Here is a 19,388-nt window from a genome sequence, read left to right as displayed (position 1 = left end):
TTGGGAGTGTATACCTATGCTATACTGCCTATTCCTCCTTCCCTCCTCCTGTATGATTACACAGAGTGAAACTACACTGCAGTTTTTGTTGTTGTTATTGTTTTGTTTTTCACTTTTTTAAATTTTTTAAAAGATACTTCAATTACATAAATGTTACAGAGAATTATATATACAGAGAATATATTCTATATGCCCTGCTCCCTACACCTCCCACATTTTCCCACATTAGCAACATCTTTCATCAGTATGGAACATTCATTGCAATTGATAAACACATTTTGGAGCATTGCCACTAAGCATGGATTATAGTTTACATTGTAGTTTACACTCGCTCACCTTCTACTCTGTAGGTTATGGCTGGATATACAATGGCCTGTATCTGTCATTGTAATGTCATTCAGGATGATTCCCAAGTCCCGAAAATGCCCCCCTATTACACCTGTTTTTCCCTCTCCCTAATCCCAGAACATCCTTGGGTCACTGCCTCTACAACAGTGCTATTTCTTCCATTGCTAGAATCACAATAAGTCTATAGTATAATACAATACTAGTATTTTATTTTAGTCCATAGTTCATTTTCCCAATCCTGAGGACTCTGGGATGGTGATGCCCATTCCACCATTAATTGAGGGGGGCTTCGATTCCATACATCTGATGGATGAGACTCTCTTGCTTGCAGTTGTAAGCTCTCTTGGTTCCTTGGTATGTTGTTTGTCTGTCATCTCCTCCCCTTTAGTTGTCCTGGGTAAGTCCACTGAACTGGAGAGTAAATGATGCAACTCCATTGAGACTCAGGGCTCAGCTGGCACATGGATGCCCAAAGATTTAAATCTCTTTGATGTACACCTACATTCTAGTACTAATTATAGGCTTAAACAGAAGGACAGAAGGGTGGTGAATGGGGAAACCACTGCTGAGTCTAACTCAGCCACATTGAGCAGCATAAATATTAGATTAGGGCCCACTCACAAGGGACCAAATTCCTAAGCTATCTTCCCTGACTATAATGTCTGGATGTTTCCATACCCTGAGGAGCTTTGCTATTTGGGGTAGGAGATACTGTTGAGATGTGCATAAGCGCTACTTCTGGGATGGCCTCCCAACTCACTTTGAAGTCTCTTAGCCATACAAACTCATTTGTCTTTAGCTTTTCCCCCTTTAAGTCAAAGTCTTTTTTTTTTTTTTTTCCAGATGCATTGCTTCTTGGTACTTGGTAGCAATCCCTTGGTGCCAGGGAGGCTTATCCCCAGGAATCATGTCCCATGCTGAGGGGAAGTTATTGCTTTTATATGTTGAGTTTGGCTTAGAAAGAGGCCACATTTGAGCAACAAGGATTCTCCTAGTAAGTAACTCTTAGGCACCTTACATCACTAACCTAAGTTTCAATTTCAAGAGCAAAGGCTCATAAGCATAGTCATCAATATCAGGGGTCCTTCGATGGATGATGCTCTTTCACCAGTCATTGTCCCTGTACTTGGGGCATTATTGTTATTCCATTAGAGAATGTGGCAGAGCTCCGCAGGATGGGAATTTGATATTCTTTTGGTTATTGTATGAATCTCCACTACCTGTGACAATGCCCCATGAACATTTGAACACATTTATATGCCTTATATGTATACCCAGGTGAACTTCCTCCCATGTATCCTCCGTTACTGACAACCCCACACCAATGATCCTCCCTTGCCACAGTTGTAACTCTTCTGTGATCTAAAACCTCCTCAAAAATGAAAACAATAAAACAGCCACCCACAATTAAAAAGAAAATGAAATAGTAATGATAGTTTTATACATAAGAAGTAAAATACAGAAAAAAATTAATAAAAAGTAAAAATAAAATATTTTAGAAAATTGGAACATTAAAAAATAATGAAAAAATATTTGAAGGAAAAAAAATTTTTTTTTCATTTTTTCTTCAAAGAAGTTTTAGGTCATAGTAGAGTCATGTAAAGAATACAAGGGATTCCCATATACTCAACATCTTTCCCCTTTTCTCCTTTCCCCCATCAATAACATTGTGTATGTGGATGGCACATTTGTTAAATTGAGGCACAAATATTAAAACATAGCTACTAACCATCGTCAATGGTTCACATTATGGTTTACATTTTGGACCATATACTTTTATAAGATCTGATAAAATTTAATGTGGCCTCTGTCCATCCTTACAAGTTCATGCAGAACATTTCCTTCCCTTGCAAAATGTCCCCTGTTCCATCAATTTTATCCCTCCCTTTGGACCCATGGTGACCACCAGGCTTCACTCCCTGAAAAACAAGATTCATAGTTACTTGCATCTTCACTGAAGGCTTGACAACACTGGTCTGTCCTCCCCTATTAGGCTCCGCCAATGCTCTCAAGTGACTCCTGTCCCTCTGTACACTGCAGTTTAACAGCTCGTGGACTTGGAGCCAGTGTTTTTGTTATTGTTTACTTCTACGTAGTAGAATGGTTCTTTGTTAGAGCATCTTAATCCTGTTCCAGAATCACACAGGAGACTTAAGGGCAGAACAACATCCTCATAATCCCCGCCCAGTCAGTCTCTCTCTTTGCACTGTGTAATCAAATGGGAGAGAAGCACTGGGCTTTCTCTTTAGGCAAGGATAGTGCTCCTGCTTCTGTGCAGAGGGCACTACAGTTGCTGATTTTTTGCTTACCAGCTGCAGGATGCAGCTGTCCTTATCTATGGGTGTGACTGAGACCAGCTATTTTCAGAAATTTAATATAGAGAGGGTGAGTTGAGGCAAGTACCAGCTGCACATTTAACTGTTTTTGGCTCTTTGGCTGCTCAAATTATTCTTTGTCTTGAATTTGCCAGTTGGTCATCTCTTAAAAATAGGCATCACAGGCCTAAGACCTTGAGATATTAGCTAAACTTGTATGTGTCTAGTCCCTGCTCTCTGTTGTGTTACCACAGTACAGAGGGTCATTTAAGGCTGAGTTACTTAATTTGCAGGGTGTGACTGACTGTGGGCTCAGGGAAGGTGAGGAGAGAGGACATTACAAAGAGATTGCTGACACACAACAGGCCCAGGTACATTTAGTGATGCTTGTGTCTAAGGTAGTAATTATACACAAAGGAGTGACAAGTGTGGTGGCCTTTGGATTTTCAATGGCATTGCAGGGTGTTCCACTCGCTGTCATATTCCAGGGTTTCATTGAGTTAGGCAGCACCCTATCGCAAACCAGCAGCTGTGTGGCTGGCACTGTGCAAAGAAGAAAGGTGATCTTCCTTTTTAACAGCTCACGTTCTGAGATGCAGACAGATGTGCAATTACAGTTCAGGACAAGCAAGTTGTATAAGATGGCAACAGAAGAAAGGGTACACAAACTGCCAAACAGATACAGAGGAAACTAGGGGACATATATATTTGCCCATTTGAAAGTCATTTTTTAAAACCGAGATTGTAGTTTCTCTGAAGAGAGCAGACTAATGATCCATCAAACAGACTACGTTTTGGCTCTCTTTTCTGAAATTTTCCCATTTGGTTTCTGCCTAGAGAACCCTATCTCCTTCTTCACACTAAGCGTTTGTCAAACCTTTGATTACACAAGGACTTCTCTTTTTTCTTAAGACCTTTTTTGTTTTGCTCAGTAGGTTCCATTTCAGGAAGTTTTAACTGTTCTGCAGCATTAAAACTCCAGGAATAAGGTTCCTGTAGCCAGCTTCACGTTAAGTGCTATAGTTCAAACTTTGAATTCCAAGACTTACTAGAAGGGGATGACAAATCCAAGAATTTGACTTTGTTCCTCTGGATTGGGATTGATTCCTGCTTTAGCCACTGTATTAGTCAGCCAAAGGGGACCTCATGCAAAATACTGGAAATTGGTTGGTTTTTATAAAGGGTATTTATTTTGGGTAGGCACTTACAGATACCAGGCCATAAAGCTTAAGTTTCTTCCCTCACCAAAGTCTATTTTCACATGTTGGAGCAAGATGGCTGACGACATCTGCCCTAGGGTTCAGGCTTCTGGAGTTCCTCCTTTCCAGGGTCTTGCTTCTCTCTCCTCTGTGCGCTTACTTCCTGGGGCTCCAGCTTAAGGCTTCAGCATCAAACTCCAACATCAAAACTCCAACATCAAAAACCCTCAACTCTGTCCTTTGCCATGCCTTTCATCTGCAAGTTCCCACCTACCAAAGGGCAGAGACTCAACACCCTACTGACACAAGAGGTTTACTTGATTAAGTAATCAAGTAATCAATCCAATATAATCTCATATGCCAAGAGGAAAAGATCAGTTTACAAACATAATCCAATATTTCTTTTTGGAATTCATCAGTAATATGAGACTGCTACAGCCACTTAAAGTGTGGCTTTGCACAAGTTCCATCATGTTGTTATGCCATAGGTTTTTTTTTTTTTGTGGCTACCTTGTAAGGATCTGGTGAGAACTGTAGATAATGAGTGTAAAATTTTCAGTCTTAACACCCCTCATGTAGTAGGGGGCTGAGTAAATCTTGGCTACTATTTTCTTTTCTATGTTGGAATTAGAATTCCACATTCTACTTTTTTGACTCAAGAGCAAACGATACCATGAACGTCAAGCAGAAAGGGAACCCATGTTTGCTGAGTATCTATTGTGTCCCAAACACTGTTTGTGTGCTTTACATCTGTTCTTATTTAAAGAGCTTCATGTTCCTGAGAGGTATGGGTTGGTATTATAATCAAGATTTGTTACTGTCTCTCATTGAATACCATGCCACTTGTAAAATGTACCATTATTAGATATACCACTAAGAAATAAATAAATAAATAAATAAATAAATAAATAAAACCACTTATAGTTGTGAGACACAGCCCTATTCCACAGATCTTGAAATGTGAAAAAAAAAAAGGGTCTTAAAATTAATGAAATATAGTATACAGGTTGTTTGTATATAGGTTATAAGAAAGAAAGCCTGAGAAACCCATTCCTGGGGTCTTGATAGCATTGTACCCTCCATCCCTCTCCCCAGTACACATACTTTTTTAAAAATTAGATTTAGCCTTTAAGGATGAGATAGTTTTATACTGAGCCCTGTACCAGATGCTGGAAATACTACATAAAACTAAGCAAACAAAAAACAGGGACTCAGCCCTCAATGTGCTGACAGTTTTTATAGGATGGGTAAGTATGTGGGCCAAAATTTAGAACGTATTCTTTGAAACTGATACATAGATTAAAGTGAGTTTTTATTTTTCATGAGACATCATATCTCAACATTCAGAAAAGGTCGAGTCTTTTAGTTGGCGACATTTTTACCCCCTTTAATCCATACCCTTACTGGCTTTCTCTTAAAAAAAAAAAGTATACTAGGAGGAAGTCAGAATCAATATTGTATAAGAAGCTGGTTTATTCCATCATTTCTCAGTGCTGGAAAACATATTTTCAATTTTCTTTTTTGAAGCCAAAGCATATTTCTGGATAAAGCTTAATGGCTTCTAGCTGTGACCTAGCTTCTCCCCCCTGTGTTTGTGAGACACTCTGGCTAAACTGATCTGTTACATCCAAGGGCCAATAACAGATAAAACTGGCTGAGGGGGAAATACCTCATGATCAGCAGTGGGTTTTATTATGCAGCAGTCCAGCAGTTAATTTCAATATTTTAATTGCTTTTTCTTCATCTTTGGGAGACAGAACTGTCACTCCTGATATTCCCTTTTAAAAAAAAAAAGTCCCCACAGGAACTTAGATTTATCCACAGAGTGACTGAATTAGGAGACAGGTTTGAATTACCAACAGTTAAAATGACCTATCACCAAAGAAGTTCTAGAAAAAAGCATGGGGAAGATGTTTTCTTTTTATAATTCAAACCGTAGGTAAATTTCTTTTAAGAGTGATTTAAAATACAGAGGGCATAAAGAAAAGATTTGAATAACAATAAATATATAGGCCAGAAAACACGGTCCAAAAAAGGCAGAATAGTAACTAGGGGAAATTGTTTATGACATAGGGTTATTGTCTTAAAAATATAAAGAGCTTTTACAGAATGATTAAGAAACAGACCAACAGCCTAATAAAAAATGGGCAGTCTATGAGCAAGGCTGTTCACCAGAAAGGAAAGGTGGAAGATTCTTAAACACATACTGATTTTGGAACCTCACTCCTAAAAAGAAAAATTCAAATTAAAACCTATCTTTCAGATTGGCAAAGAGGAAGAAGTACGATAGCAAACAACTTGTGTTGTGAGGGCATAGGGAAAGAAGAGGAACTGTGCCCATTAGCTGATAGGTGTCAAAATCTACCCAGCCCCAATGGAGGGCAATCTGGCAGTATCAGTAAAAATGTATACTGGTTGACCCATGCTTCCACTTCTAGGAATGTGAGATACATATTTTCCCACATGTACACAGAATGATATAAGTACAAGAATATTCCTTGTGGTATCAATGAATGCAGCATAGATAGCCTTCAACAGGGAACTGGTTATGTAAGTTATGGAACATCCCTACAGTGGAACAGTATGGACTTGTCAAAAGGAGAAAGGAGTAAGTGAGCCCGTAATGTTCTAATCTCAAGAATTGTTTTTAAGTAAAAAGGCAAGATGTAGAACAGTATGTACACTATGCAAATATATTTGTGTAAAATAAAAAATAAATAAATAAGAAAGAAAACCAGAGTAGAGTAGAGAATATACATATCTATTTGTTGTTGGTGTAAGTATAGACTTTAGAAGAGAACACAAACAATTGGTAGCAATAATTGACACCCAGGAGGGGAACTGGCTAGCTGGAGAGCTGGGAGAGTCACAGCTTGAGGTCCAAGGTTGGGGAGAGAAGTATTTTTCACTGTCTCGCCTTTGTACCTTTGGAATGATGTACCACATGTGTTCTAATGCTCAGTGCATGACTCCAGTTAATGGGCTTATTACTAATTTAATCAGATTGGTAGGTTCAAAAGCCATGCCTCACAAAGATGAGCTTGGGCAGTCTTGCCTCAATGCCATGAGTTTCCTGTGAAATTACTTTCTATCCTGCACAAAGCAACTTACAAGTTTCGTGCACCTTATTTTTCAGTTAGAATTGTCCAAAGGCTTTCTTGTGGGAAAGTCTTCCTAATAGGTCCCACTGAAGTTTAAAGAAACCCAAATAATTTCCAAGAGAGCATGATCTAATGTGTTGATGGAGGTGAGCCGGCTATGTATGCAAATGCAAGTGGGTGCACTGCCTCTCCCCACTTCCCTTTGTGAGAAAGCTTACTCAGTGAGTCAGCTCAGGGCTGTGATAGCACAACGGTTGATGTCAGCAGCCCGGACAGCTTGCAGACACACGTGCCAGCAGCCAGGCGGGGCACACCCTCCCCCTTCCCTCTGGAGCCAGCTGGTTCTTACCAGCCTGGGCAGCTTTGTATAGCGCTTCTTGTGGCTTCCGTGGCCTTTCCCACTGAGACGGTGCTCCTGCTGCCAACGCTTTGACTTAAACGGGGGGGATTTTTAGCCTTTGGGGTTCAGTTTTGAAATGAATTTGTATGTAGGATCAGAATTAGAAGATGACATATACACAAAGGATTACAGCATTTACCTTGGTTTGCGTTTGGGATACTTAAAGGAAGTCACACCTCAAGGTCAGCTAAGTTGGCCAAAGCTTCAGTGCAGTCTTAAGTAATGTTGCAGTTGAGACAAAATTCTTTCACTATCCTGTGCTTGTGCAGATCTCAGGGAGGTTATCTTTTAAAATAATTTCCATTAGTTTTGGAATTTTCCGGCCAGAGTTAATCCTGAGACACCCCGGATGGTGGACGAGTTTGTGCCACAGGCTCTGCTGGTGGCTCACTGGGCAGTGCGTGGCTCAGCGTCAAAGCTCTGCCACCTTTGTGGTCTGGTGACCCGTTGGCAGTTGGCATTGTGCTCCTGTTCCTGCTTCCACCCCATGACCTCCAGGGACCCCCTGGGGAGATCTAGACAGCAGAAGACCCTGGATTTTTTTTTTTGCCAATTAATGATTTAAGTGTTAGCTCTCGTCCCTACTTCTGACAGGGAGCACCTCCACCTCTCCCCCTCCTGAGGGCTGGGCTGGGCAGGAAAAGACACTAGCAGGAAAGAAAACAAAAGGCTTTGGCTAAACAATTAGGAGCCTAGGGAAAGTATGGGGAATTTTTGTCTTAAGGTTGTTGACTCTTACCCTTCTTTTTTTCTTCCAAAGTGTTTCTTATAAGTTTTTTTTTTAGGAGGTACTGGGGATTGAACCCAGGACCTCTTACTTGGGAAGCAGGCACTCAAACACTGAGCTACTTCTCCCCTTATAAACTTTTTTTTAAAAAGATTTATTTATTTATTTGTCTCCCCTTCCACCCCCACCCCCACCCCCACCCTGGTTGTCTGTTCTCTGTGTCTTCTTCTTTGTCCGCTTCTGTTGTTGTCAGTGGCATGGGAATCTGTGTTTCTTTTTGTTGCGTCATCTTGTTGTGTCAGCTCTCCGAGTATGCGGCACCATTCCTGGGCAGGCTGCACTTTCTTTCGCGTTGGGCGGCTCTCCTTACTGGGCGCACTCCTTGCGCGTGGGGCTCCCCTACATGGGGACACCCCTGTGTGGCATGGCACTCCTGTGTGCATCAGCACTGCGCATGGGCCAGTTCCACACGGGTTAAGGAGGCCCGGGGTTTGAACTGTGGACCTCCCATGTGGTAGATGGACGCCCTAACCACTGGGCCAAGTCCGCTGCCCCTTATAAACTTTTGAAACAAGAAAAGTTGAAAGCCCAGTACAACAAATGTCTTAAACCCTCCAGCAGGTATTTACATTTTGACATTTGCTTTATCTATGGATGTGCACATATATATTTCTAGTCCATGTTCCCATTACCAAGACAGCTTCCCATATTTTTTAAATTTTTTAAATTTTTAATTTTTTTTATTTTATTTTTTTGAATGTTACATGAAAAAAATATGAGGTCCCCATATACTCCCTACCCTCCTCACCCCACTCCGCCCATAACAACAACCTCTTCCATCATCATGGAACATTCATTGGGCTCCCATATTTCTTATAACTGTAAATCTTTCAAGGTTCAGGATTCAGTATTTTTTTCCATTCCCCTCTAAACATTTTTCTTTTCTTTTTTTTTTAAAAGAATGACCCAACTATATGCTATTTATAAGAGACTCCCTTTATTTATTTATTTGTGTATTCCCCCCACCCCTTGTTGTTTTGTGGTCGCTGTCTGCTCTCTGTGTCCATTTGCTGCATGTTCTCTGTGTCTGCTTGTCTTTTCTTTTCATCTTCTCTTTAGGAGGTACCGGGAAGCAATGCTGGGACTTCTGATGTGGGAGAGACGCACTCAGTCACTTGAGCCACCTCAGCATCCTGGTCTGTTGTGTCTCTAATGTCTCTCTTCTTTATCTCTTTGTTGCACCAGCTCGTAGTGCAGGTCAGCTTGCCTTCACCAGGAGGCCCCCAGAACCCAACCTGGGACCTCCCATGTGGTAGACAGGAGCCCAATCGCATGAGCACATCTGCTTCCCCCATTTTTTTTCTTTTGGAGTAAATACATTATTCTTGTCAACACCCCCTTACTCTGAAGTGAACTTAATGAGAATTCACACTCAGAAGAAAAATCTGAAAGTCACTGTCTCCTGTCATCTAGGGCTTTAAAGAAACCTACTTATTTTTCCTTTTTTTTGTGTGAGAGGATAATGTATTTTTTTTTAAGGGAGAAGTCAGGGTATACAGGTATTCTGCAGTACCTGAAATGGTGAATGGAATAGATTCAGATAAAATTTTGATCAAGAGGTGGACAGCTTCATCTATATCTGAAATCTAGCAACCAAATAGATTTGGGTACAAAGTATTCCTTAGTATTTGAATTCTTGCTCTCTAAGCACAGGGACCATAGAGATTTGGATATTAAGAATACTTACAGGGAAGTGTATGTGGCTCAACTGACAAAGCATCTGCCTACCATATGGAGGGTCCCGGGTTCAATCCCCAGGGCCTCCTGACCTGTGTGGTGAGCTGGCCCACACGCAGTGCCGTTGCCATGTGTAAGGAGTGCTGTGCCACACAGGGGTGTCCCCCACATCGGGGTGCCCCACACACAAGGGGTGTGCCCCGCAAGGAGAGCCACCCCACGTGAAAAAAGCACAGCCTGACCAGGAGTGGCACCACACACAGGAAGAGCTGATGCAGCAAGATGATGCAACAAAAAAAGCAACACTGTTTCCCAGTGCGACCTGATAATGCAAGTGGATGCAGAAGAACACACAGCACATGGACATAGAGAGCAGACAACGGGGCGGGGCGGGGGGGGGGGGGGGGAGAAATAAAATAAAATAAATCTTAAGAAAAAAACTTACATGGCAAGGAAGGTAGTACTGTTTTGTTTTGTATTTGGAGCCCAACTATACATGCCAATATCAACCTATAGGAAGCCATGAAAACTAATGTGCTCTTGATTATGTGGGTAGCTGGAAGAGCAAGGACGACAAGCTTGAGATAACATTGTAATCCTTAAACTGTTATAATTTCACATTTATTTGTGGTTATAATTCTTTAGAGATGAACCTTTAGCGAAAATTGAATTTGCTTGTTGTTGTTTTTTTTAAATGGTCACTGGTCTGTGACCTGTGGATCTGAAATATTTTCAAATAGAAACAAACGTTACTTGCTACAGTTGAAGTGTGTGGTACTTAGAGAATTTCTAATATTTATCTCAGGGCAGTCTTCCAGCCAGGCAGTGTAAACTCTGCCTTTGAGTGGTCCAGACCCTGCTCTTGATCTTTTCATTCTGGCTGAGGGGGCAGGGCAGTTCCTTGCGGTAATGTGATTACTTGGATCCAGTTTATAGGGCTGTCAATTGTCCTATATGCAGTGGACCCAGGCATTGAGGTGACTTGCTCAGCAAAGAGGATAACTTTGAAACTAGACAGACCTGGTCTGGAATCCTGGTTCTGTAACCTTGGGCAAGTTACTTAAACCTCTTTGAACCTCAGTTTCCTCATCTATAAATGGAGCTAATAAGAGCTGCTTTGGCTGCAAAGGGATTATGATATATTTATGTAGAATCATCTGGCATAATCTTGGTAATGGCTTATTTCTTTAAGTCCCCTTTTGTTTACTGGATCTGAGTAACCTGCTGGTCAACTCAGATAGAATAGCAAGTAGCTTCAATTGGATTTAGCAAATGGGTTTTGGAAAAAACAAACAAACATGAAGGTAATAGAGATTTTCACAAATGCAATAATATGACTCTTCCTTATTTCTGTGTGTCAGAATGAGGTCTGGAGGGAAAGTTAAATTGAAAAGGTGACTTGACTACAGGGAGCTTTCTTTCTGAAGACTGAGGAATATCTGTCTCCAGGGGGCAGGGAAGGTGGGGGATGGTGGAATCCAGCTGGATAGCGGTGCCAGGAGCCAAGGGAGTTAAGTTGAACCATTTTAGGAGCCTGGCAAGGAATATCAGGCTGGGTGATTAATGCTTCATTTTAGGAAGTCACTGATGCATCAAAGTCTTTTTTTTTTTTTTTTTGAAAACAGATTGTGTAATCACAGGGAGATTGTAATTGAAATTATAGTAATTGAAAATAACTTACTCAGTGGTAAACTTTAGTTAGGGGTAACTTGGAAGGACAGAGGGAGTGGGGGGTGGAGGGGGGACAATGAAATAGCAATAGATAAGACAAGCAATAAGATATCATTTGAACTCAAGGAACTTAGAGATAACCTAATGTAACCTTTTTAAGTTTAGAAAGGAGGAATCAGGTCTGAGGAGGGAAGTGGTTTCTCTGACCACACAACTAGCTAGTGGTATGTGTCCGTTCTTCCCTGGGTTGATTTTCCAGGACTTTCATTACTTTGATTTTTAGGAGATGACTGTGGTGAACCTGAAATGCTGAAAAGAAGGTTTCTAGGGTTGGATTCCTTGGTCCAATCCTTCTTGCAGAGTACAGCAGGAATGCAGCTAGATTATAGGAAAGTAGGTATCTCAAAATTCTTGTTTGATTTGCATACCACACTTGTCATATAATAAGGTTTGGAAGAATGTTCCTTTATCATTCATGATATACTATCTGTAGGAAAGGCCAGTCAACAAGGGAGTGAATTTTCAGTTTGATATTAAAAGTGGAGAATTCGTTTTTGAGTGTCAATATCAAGTTGTGATTTAGTTGCACGCTCAGGGTGTGCACTTCAGTTTTAGAAGATGGTGCTGTGGCTCATTCCAGTACAACGCAATTCCAAGTTAGAGCATTGTTCTCACAAATAATGCCACAAACTTCTGTAGCCCAAACGTGTACACGTGTGAAAATTTTAAGCACTATCCTATTCACCAAATCTCTGTGAATGGTTCCCTGTAGTCGGTGGTGGTGGCAATGAGAAAGGAAAATGGGGCAGCAACTGAGCTGTAGGTGTGACTCCATTGTTGAGTAAGGTGAACCATTTGCTCCCCTCTCTTATCAGTGTGGACTAATAAATTCCATAGCTGGAAGAACTGAGTGTACTCCCATGGACACGAATCAGGAGGACATTTGGTGGTCATTTAGCCAAAGAAATTGCACACTCATGTTTCTGTCCAGTTTACTCAGCAGAACCATTCTGTTTTGGGCTGCCTGGGGAGCTCTCACCTCAGTATGCCTGTCGCCTCCTCTCTTAATCTTACTGTCTCTACTTCATGTCTTGAGTTTTCCAAGTTAGCCTGATGCCTTATGGCTATAAAGCAAAAAGAACTGTACTTTTCAAGTGTCTCAAAAGGGGCTTCAGATATCTGGTCAACACATTGCCTTTGTGGTCCAAGTTTTCTCAGAGGCCTTTCTTTGAAGTCTTAATATCTACCTCACTTGCAATAAGATGGGGAGACAGTAACCCTTTTGTGTCTATGAATATATGAGAAAAGGATAGAGAAGAGCTCAGCCTTGGAGATGATCTCCCGACTCTCCTGTTTCTTGGCTATCAATATAAATAAGAGCTGCTGCAGCCACAATATTTTTAAATAAGGAAAATATACTTAATGGTGGCTGCTTTAAAAATAACACTTATTATTTTCTTTTTTTTAACACTTTTTTTTTGAAGATTTATTTATTTATTTCTCTCCCCCAGTTATCTGTTCTCTGCGTCTTCTTTTTTGTCCACTTCTGTTGTTGTCAGTGGCATGGGAATCTGTGTTCCTTTTTGTTGCATCATCTTGCTGTGTCAGCTCTCCGTGTGTGCAGTGCCATTCCTGGGCAGGCTGCACTTTCTTTTGCGCTGGGCGGCTCTCCTTACGGGGTGCACTCCTTGTGCGTGGGGTTCCCCTACGCTGGGGACACCCCTGCGTGGCCGGCACTCCTTGCACACATCAGCACTGCACATGGGCCAGCTCCACATGGGTCAAGGAGGCCCGGGGTTTGAACCGTGGACCTCCCATGTGGTAGATGGATGCCCTAACCACTGGGCCAAGTCCGCCGCCCTACACTTATTATTTTCAAATTATAAAAGTTAATATGTCCCTGTAGAGAATATGGAAAGCTCAAAGGAAGATAAATTACTACTCATAATCTATTTTGTGAATGTTCTGACAGGTTTATGCTCTTAGCTTTTGTAAGAAGATAAGACCCTTTTCTATGAGAATCTGGCCTTTTCATTTGGAGTATCTTCTAGTATCTGAATCTTATTATGGGTATTCTCATTTTCTGTAAACTCAGAATACTGAACCATGAACTTTCAGAATTAATAAAATAGAGAATAAATTTATTGCACATATCCTTAATTTTCTGAGTAGAAATCACAGGTAAGACAATGCCTAATAGCATTGCAAACCAGCTTTGGTGGATATTACAAATATTAAGGTAAAGGGGAAAACAGAGTAAGTTTCTGGGAGCAATTGTTTTTCTCCAACGGGAAAAAATGCAAATAACTTTAGGTAAATCTAGAGTGCAACCAGCTACTGTTGCACCAAATGAGGAATACTTATACTTAGTGGCTGAGTAGATTTTCCAGAAGAGATGATTGTTGGATGGTGTCTGGCTTTAGCTCTAGTTGTTAAGCTTCATTGTGGTGATGCTAAAACTGTTTCCTAGGGACATGTTCATATTTACCTGACTCATTGTTAATTACAAGAGAGCATCAGTTCAACATTGTCCCTTTCCAAATGATGTTGAAATCCATGTGCTTAATTTTGATAGGAGCTGTTAGGCCAAAAAGAATAAGATTAAAATACTTAAAGTTTAGAACTAATAGAGTTTAGGAGATAAGGTGGGTGGACTTCTTTTGGTCTGTTGGCATGTGATTTGTGGGTGGTAATTTCTTTTTAAAGCAAGAACAGTGCACTATATTGACTGAGCATGTCTTCCAGTGTAATGGCCCTGAGAACCACAGCATAGACAAATGCTCTTTGTCTAATTGAGTGAATAAGAAACCAGCATTGGCATGAATGGTCATGTGTATTTTCCTGGAGGAGGGGCACATGTTGGGGCCTAGTCCATTAAAATTTAAAAAGCATATACATAAAACTTATCAGTGAATCAGGAGGGCGCCACTGGGAATGCATGTTATCCAAGTCTTAAATTTTCACTGGAAGCAGAAGCAGGGTGTGGGTGGTGGAACAGAGGAAAGATGTTGGAACATGAGACACGTGCCGTTATCTGTGGTCCTCAGAATCTGCAATTGATTGCAAGGATTTCTCAGGCCTTAAAAGTTGTAAAAAAAAGAAAAAAAAAAGGTGGTTGGGTGTGTTTTACAACGAGAGTCTACATCTTCCTGGTTGAAGAGACTGAAAATGTTTTCGCTTGAAGTGGGGGAGAGGAGTGATAAGGATTCTAAAGAGCAGCAATTGATAGCTCTGGGGAGAGTACACATCAGTTCCTGAACCCTGCCCTGTGTGATCTGGCTACCTGGCCACAGGTTTTCATCCAAAATGGAAGAGCCAGTAAGAAGGTAAAGTCAGTGGACCAGGAAATGCCACAAGTGCCTACCAGAGCTCTCAAGTATGGCCCCAAATCAAAGTGTGAAAGAGCAATCTCAAGCAGAACTGAACTGAGCTCTGGCAGTCCTGCAGTAGCTGTGTATCCTCTCTGGTCCGTATGTGTCTCACCTGTCAAATGGGGTAATATCACCTATCACCTCTCCCCATCTCCACTGTGCACCCCTGGCCCCTGGTACCAGCTGTGAGCATACTTCACTTGGCTCCTATTGTAGGAGCATCCTAACTGCTCTCCTTGCTGTCATTCCTGCCTCCCTAAGATTCGTTCTCCACACACCAGCCATAGTGTGGTGACGCTCACTAGCTCTTTCGGAAACCACGTAGTTTGTTTGCTTACTTGTTGAGTCTCTGCTGCGACTCCAGAATGTAAGTTTCATGAGCGCCTTAGAGCAGATGCACTGGCTACAGCAGGGTGGCCCTCATCTCCCTCCCAGCTGCTTGGCCTCCGGTGTTCTGTTCTCATTCTTTTAAGCAGTTTTATTTAATTCCAGAGTCAGGAAACATGGAGTCTAGTCTGAGTTCTCCATTTACTGGTTGTGTGTCTATAATGAAGACAAGTCACTTAACTTCTCCAGGCCCCAGTTGCCTTATTTGTAAAGGAAAGGGAATAAACTAAAGAATATCTGAGGCCCCTCCCAGCTATTAAAAGTATATATAAGTGGGCATCTTCCTTCACACGTGTGTCCAGTTCCATTTCCCTGAGGTCACCAATGCTAATAGTTTGATGTATATGTGTCCTATTTTATGTTTCTATAGATCCTTATTATTTGAGGTACCAGGGCTGGGAATTGAACCCAGAACCTCGTATGTGGGAAGCTGGTGCTCAACCACGGAGCTGAGGCTTCCCTGAGCTGGTTTTTTCATTTATTTGCTTGTTTGTTTTAGTTTTTAGGAGGCACCAGGGATGAAACCTGGGACCTCCCATGTGGGAAGCAGGCACGCAGTCAACTGCTTGAAAAACATCCGCTCCCTCTATGTATTTTTGATGGGTTTAAAGCTATACTTGTGCGTCTAGAAATAATACAAATTTATGGAATGTCAAAAGGTGAGGATTTAAATATGTAAATATTAAGTAGAAAATTGGTGTCTGAGGAGGGGGTTTAATTTCCTCGTTTTTTTTTTTCCTCTGTAACTTTTGAAGTACATAGTTAAAAAAAAAATTTTTTTTTAATTCTCTCCCACAGTTGGAAACTGACAAACTGGCTCTCCCAACGAGCCCCAGCCCGCTTAGCCCCAGCCCGGTCCTCAGCCCCAACCAGAAGCCGGAGAATTCCACGCTCCTGACGGTGGAGCCGTCCCCCCTGGAGAAGAGCAAGGGCTTCTTCGTGGACGAGTCCGAGCCCCTCCTTCGCTGTGACTCCACCTCCAGCGGCTCCTCCGCGCTGAGCAGAACCGGCTCCTTCATTACCAAAGGTGCGAAGCGGGGCGAGGCGCAGCCTGGCGCTCTTGAGGGCTTTCTCCCTGGCCGCTTCCACGGTCCAGTTGTCCTTGAGCCATTTGGATACACTGCCCAGAAAGACAGGCCCAGGCTTGCAAGATAAGACTGGCCTGAGAGAAAGTCCGGCCTTGCCCAGGGAGGACCGGTCTAGAAGCTCTTCACGGCTCCGCCAGGGCCCGGCTCGGCGCCGGCGTGGAGTCTTGGTCACTCGTTATCCTCATGATGCTATCGAATGTGTGTTTCTGGGAAGGTCTGATAAAATGTAGTCTGACAGGTTTCTTGAAAATTATTTACCAGACTTGCTGAGTCCCAGGATTTAAAGTAGAACCTATCTTGAGAGCCGAAAGTACAGGGTTTCCTGACTTAAATTGATCCTAACATTCATTCTAAAGTTAGATTATAAATAACAGGGCTTTACAAATTATGGGTTGGTACATTTGGGAAATAATTTGCCACTTTCAATTTTTAATTACTGTGGGGAATTAGCTTGCTCGCTGTATTGATGATAGATCTTAGGCATTTCCTGGGTGTGTAGTTTGGGTGATATTTTGTTACATTTTAAAGTTTTCTTTTACATATTTGTCTTCTATAAACTTTGTATGTTTTTATTCATCTACTTTATATTTTATAATTGAGTTAATATTTTGTTACATATTATGTTATATTTTAGAGACAGCTTTTCATAATTATAATAAATGTCAAAATTCCTCACCAGTGGTAAGCTATGACCCAAGAAGCAATACTTTCTTATTTATGTGCTTTCATTGTCTCAGCAGTTTAGTTTTTTTTTTTTAAAGATTTATTTTATTTCTCCCCCCTTCTCCTCCCCCCATTGTCTGCTCTCTGTTTCCATTCATTGTGTGTTCTTCTGTGTCCGCTTGCATTATCTGGCAGCACGGGGAAACTGCATCTCTTTTTTGTTGCGTCATCATGCCGGGTCAGCTCTCCGTGTGGGTGGCACCACTCCTGGCGGGCTGTGCTTTTTCACACGGGGCGGCTCTCCTCGCAGGGCACACTCCTTGTGCATGGGACACCCCTACGCGGGGGCGCACCTGTATGGCATGGCAGCACTGTGCATGGGCCAGCTTACCACATGGGTCAGGAGGCCCCGGGAATCGAACCCTGGACCCTCCATATGGTAGGCAGATGCTCTATCAGTTGAACCACATCCGCTTCCCTTAGCAATTTAGTTTTAAAACATTGCAATGTAATCAGAACATCGGTTGAGCAGACCTTAACTTGGAGTTTTTGATCATTTGGGAAAGTGGTGAGACAATGTGTATCTATTAAACACATTACAGATAGGGAAAGTAGTAAAGTTGTTGTTTTGTTTTGTTGTTGTTCTTTAAGCTTCTTTTAGTATTTGGCATTCTCCATCTGAGAAGAATTTAGAAGAGATCATTTAAGTCTAGACAAATACTGCTGATACCCTGCCAATCTATTTAAGCAGGTCTTTGTCTTATCTCTATTAGGCAAAATCTTGTTTGTTATCTCTTGTGCAGTGGGTTGTTTAAAAATGTGCCAGAGTTTCACTCACTCATTCTCCCGGTGTGCGTGTGTGTTGAGGTCTAGGGAGGGATGGGCTGGCGAGAGGGCAGATGGCATCCTTAGCTCACTCCCACCTCAGAACAGTCCCATTACAGCTGTCCCCCTCCCTTCCCTCTCTCCCCTGCAGAAAAGAAAGACACAGTGTTGCGACAGGTACGCCTGGACCCCTGCGACTTGCAGCCCATCTTTGATGACATGCTGCACATCCTGAATCCTGAGGAGCTGCGGGTGATTGAAGAGATCCCCCAGGCTGAGGACAAACTGGACCGGCTATTTGAGATTATTGGAGTCAAGAGCCAGGAAGCCAGCCAGACCCTCCTGGACTCTGTTTATAGCCATCTTCCCGACCTCCTGTAGGACACTAAGGACACTACACTCTGGAAGATTGCTCAATTTAGTGGCAGGGTGTTTTTGTTTTTTTTTTTTTTTTGGGTTTTTCTTTGGGGTGTGTGTGTGTGTGTTTAACAGAATATACGGCCAGTGTTTGATTTCTTCCTTTGACAAATTTTTTTAACCTTCCTGGGAAGTTAGCTTGTAAGCCTTTTCAAGGTATAACTGTCACAGAATACCCACCACTAAAGTTTTTTAAGTTCCATATTTTCTCTGTTTTGCCTTCTTATGTATTTTCAAAATAGTTCTGTGCACTTTAAATTTCCTTAACTTACCATAAAAGCAGTGTGACTTTTCCTGCACACTGGATTTTGAGGCTCTTCTTAAAAGTGTAACGGCATCATTATGTGAATTCTTCATGCCTTTCAACATCAACCCCTACTTTTTTTTTATTATTATTATTACGATTATTATTATTTGTCATTTACAGATTTTCTTAAGGGTTAAGGAAATTTAAGACCCTGTTGAGTTACTGTAATGTGATTAGATTTTGAGTTATCTTTTTCATCTGTCTTGTGTAGTTTTATATTCATGGCTGAAACTTGACCACACTGTTGCTATTGTATGGTTTTCACCCGGACACCATGTAGAATGCTTGATGACTTGTGCTTCTCACACTAATATGCTCTAGGCTGGAGAAATGAAATCCTCAAGCTATCAGGACTTGCCACTTCAGTGGCATGACAACTGGGCCACCAAAGACTTTGAACTTCATCTTTTAGGGATTGAGCTGTTCTGGAAGATATTGCTGCACTTTGGAAGGTCAAAACTGAGTCCCAGTGGCATCCTTTCCATAGAGAATTCACCAAGCTTTGCTTTAAAAGAGGTCTTGTTTTTTATACACACATAGTCAACAGGTCCAGTTGGTCCTCAAGGCCTTGGTCTTGGTGGGTCTCCTACGTCATCCAATCACTTTGATTAAAAATGGCTGCAGCTGTAAGAACTCTTGTCTGATGTATTTGCAACTATGCTCCCATTTATAAACACACCATCTAATGCTCAGTTGGAAGATTCTAATGCAAAGGTGGTGTGGATTACCTTTGTGTGGGCTGAGCAGGGTCTTGTGGGTAGTGGTAAAGGACTGATATCTGAAAAATGCCTTCAACTGTACTAATTTATTAATAAATATTAGGTGTTTGTTA

General features: G+C 41.7%; 1 protein-coding gene across 1 annotated transcript in view; it reads left to right on the top strand.

Annotated features, from left to right (window-relative positions):
• Positions 1-19,388, top strand: part of TNFRSF21 (TNF receptor superfamily member 21) — a 72,744-nt gene extending 53,356 nt beyond the window's left edge. Inside the window, exons 5-6 of the mRNA XM_004452797.4 lie at positions 16,055-16,283; positions 17,984-19,388. Of these exons, the coding sequence (XP_004452854.1) occupies positions 16,055-16,283; positions 17,984-18,213 (459 nt within the window). The 3' untranslated portion in view covers positions 18,214-19,388. The remainder of the gene's footprint in view (positions 1-16,054; positions 16,284-17,983) is intronic.

This window comes from Dasypus novemcinctus, chromosome 11 (genome assembly GCF_030445035.2).
Source record: "Dasypus novemcinctus isolate mDasNov1 chromosome 11, mDasNov1.1.hap2, whole genome shotgun sequence".
In the NCBI taxonomy this organism is placed as follows: Eukaryota; Metazoa; Chordata; class Mammalia; order Cingulata; family Dasypodidae; genus Dasypus; species Dasypus novemcinctus.
The sequence above is the reverse complement of the archived record's forward strand: the minus strand, read 5'-3'. Positions and strand labels throughout refer to the sequence as shown.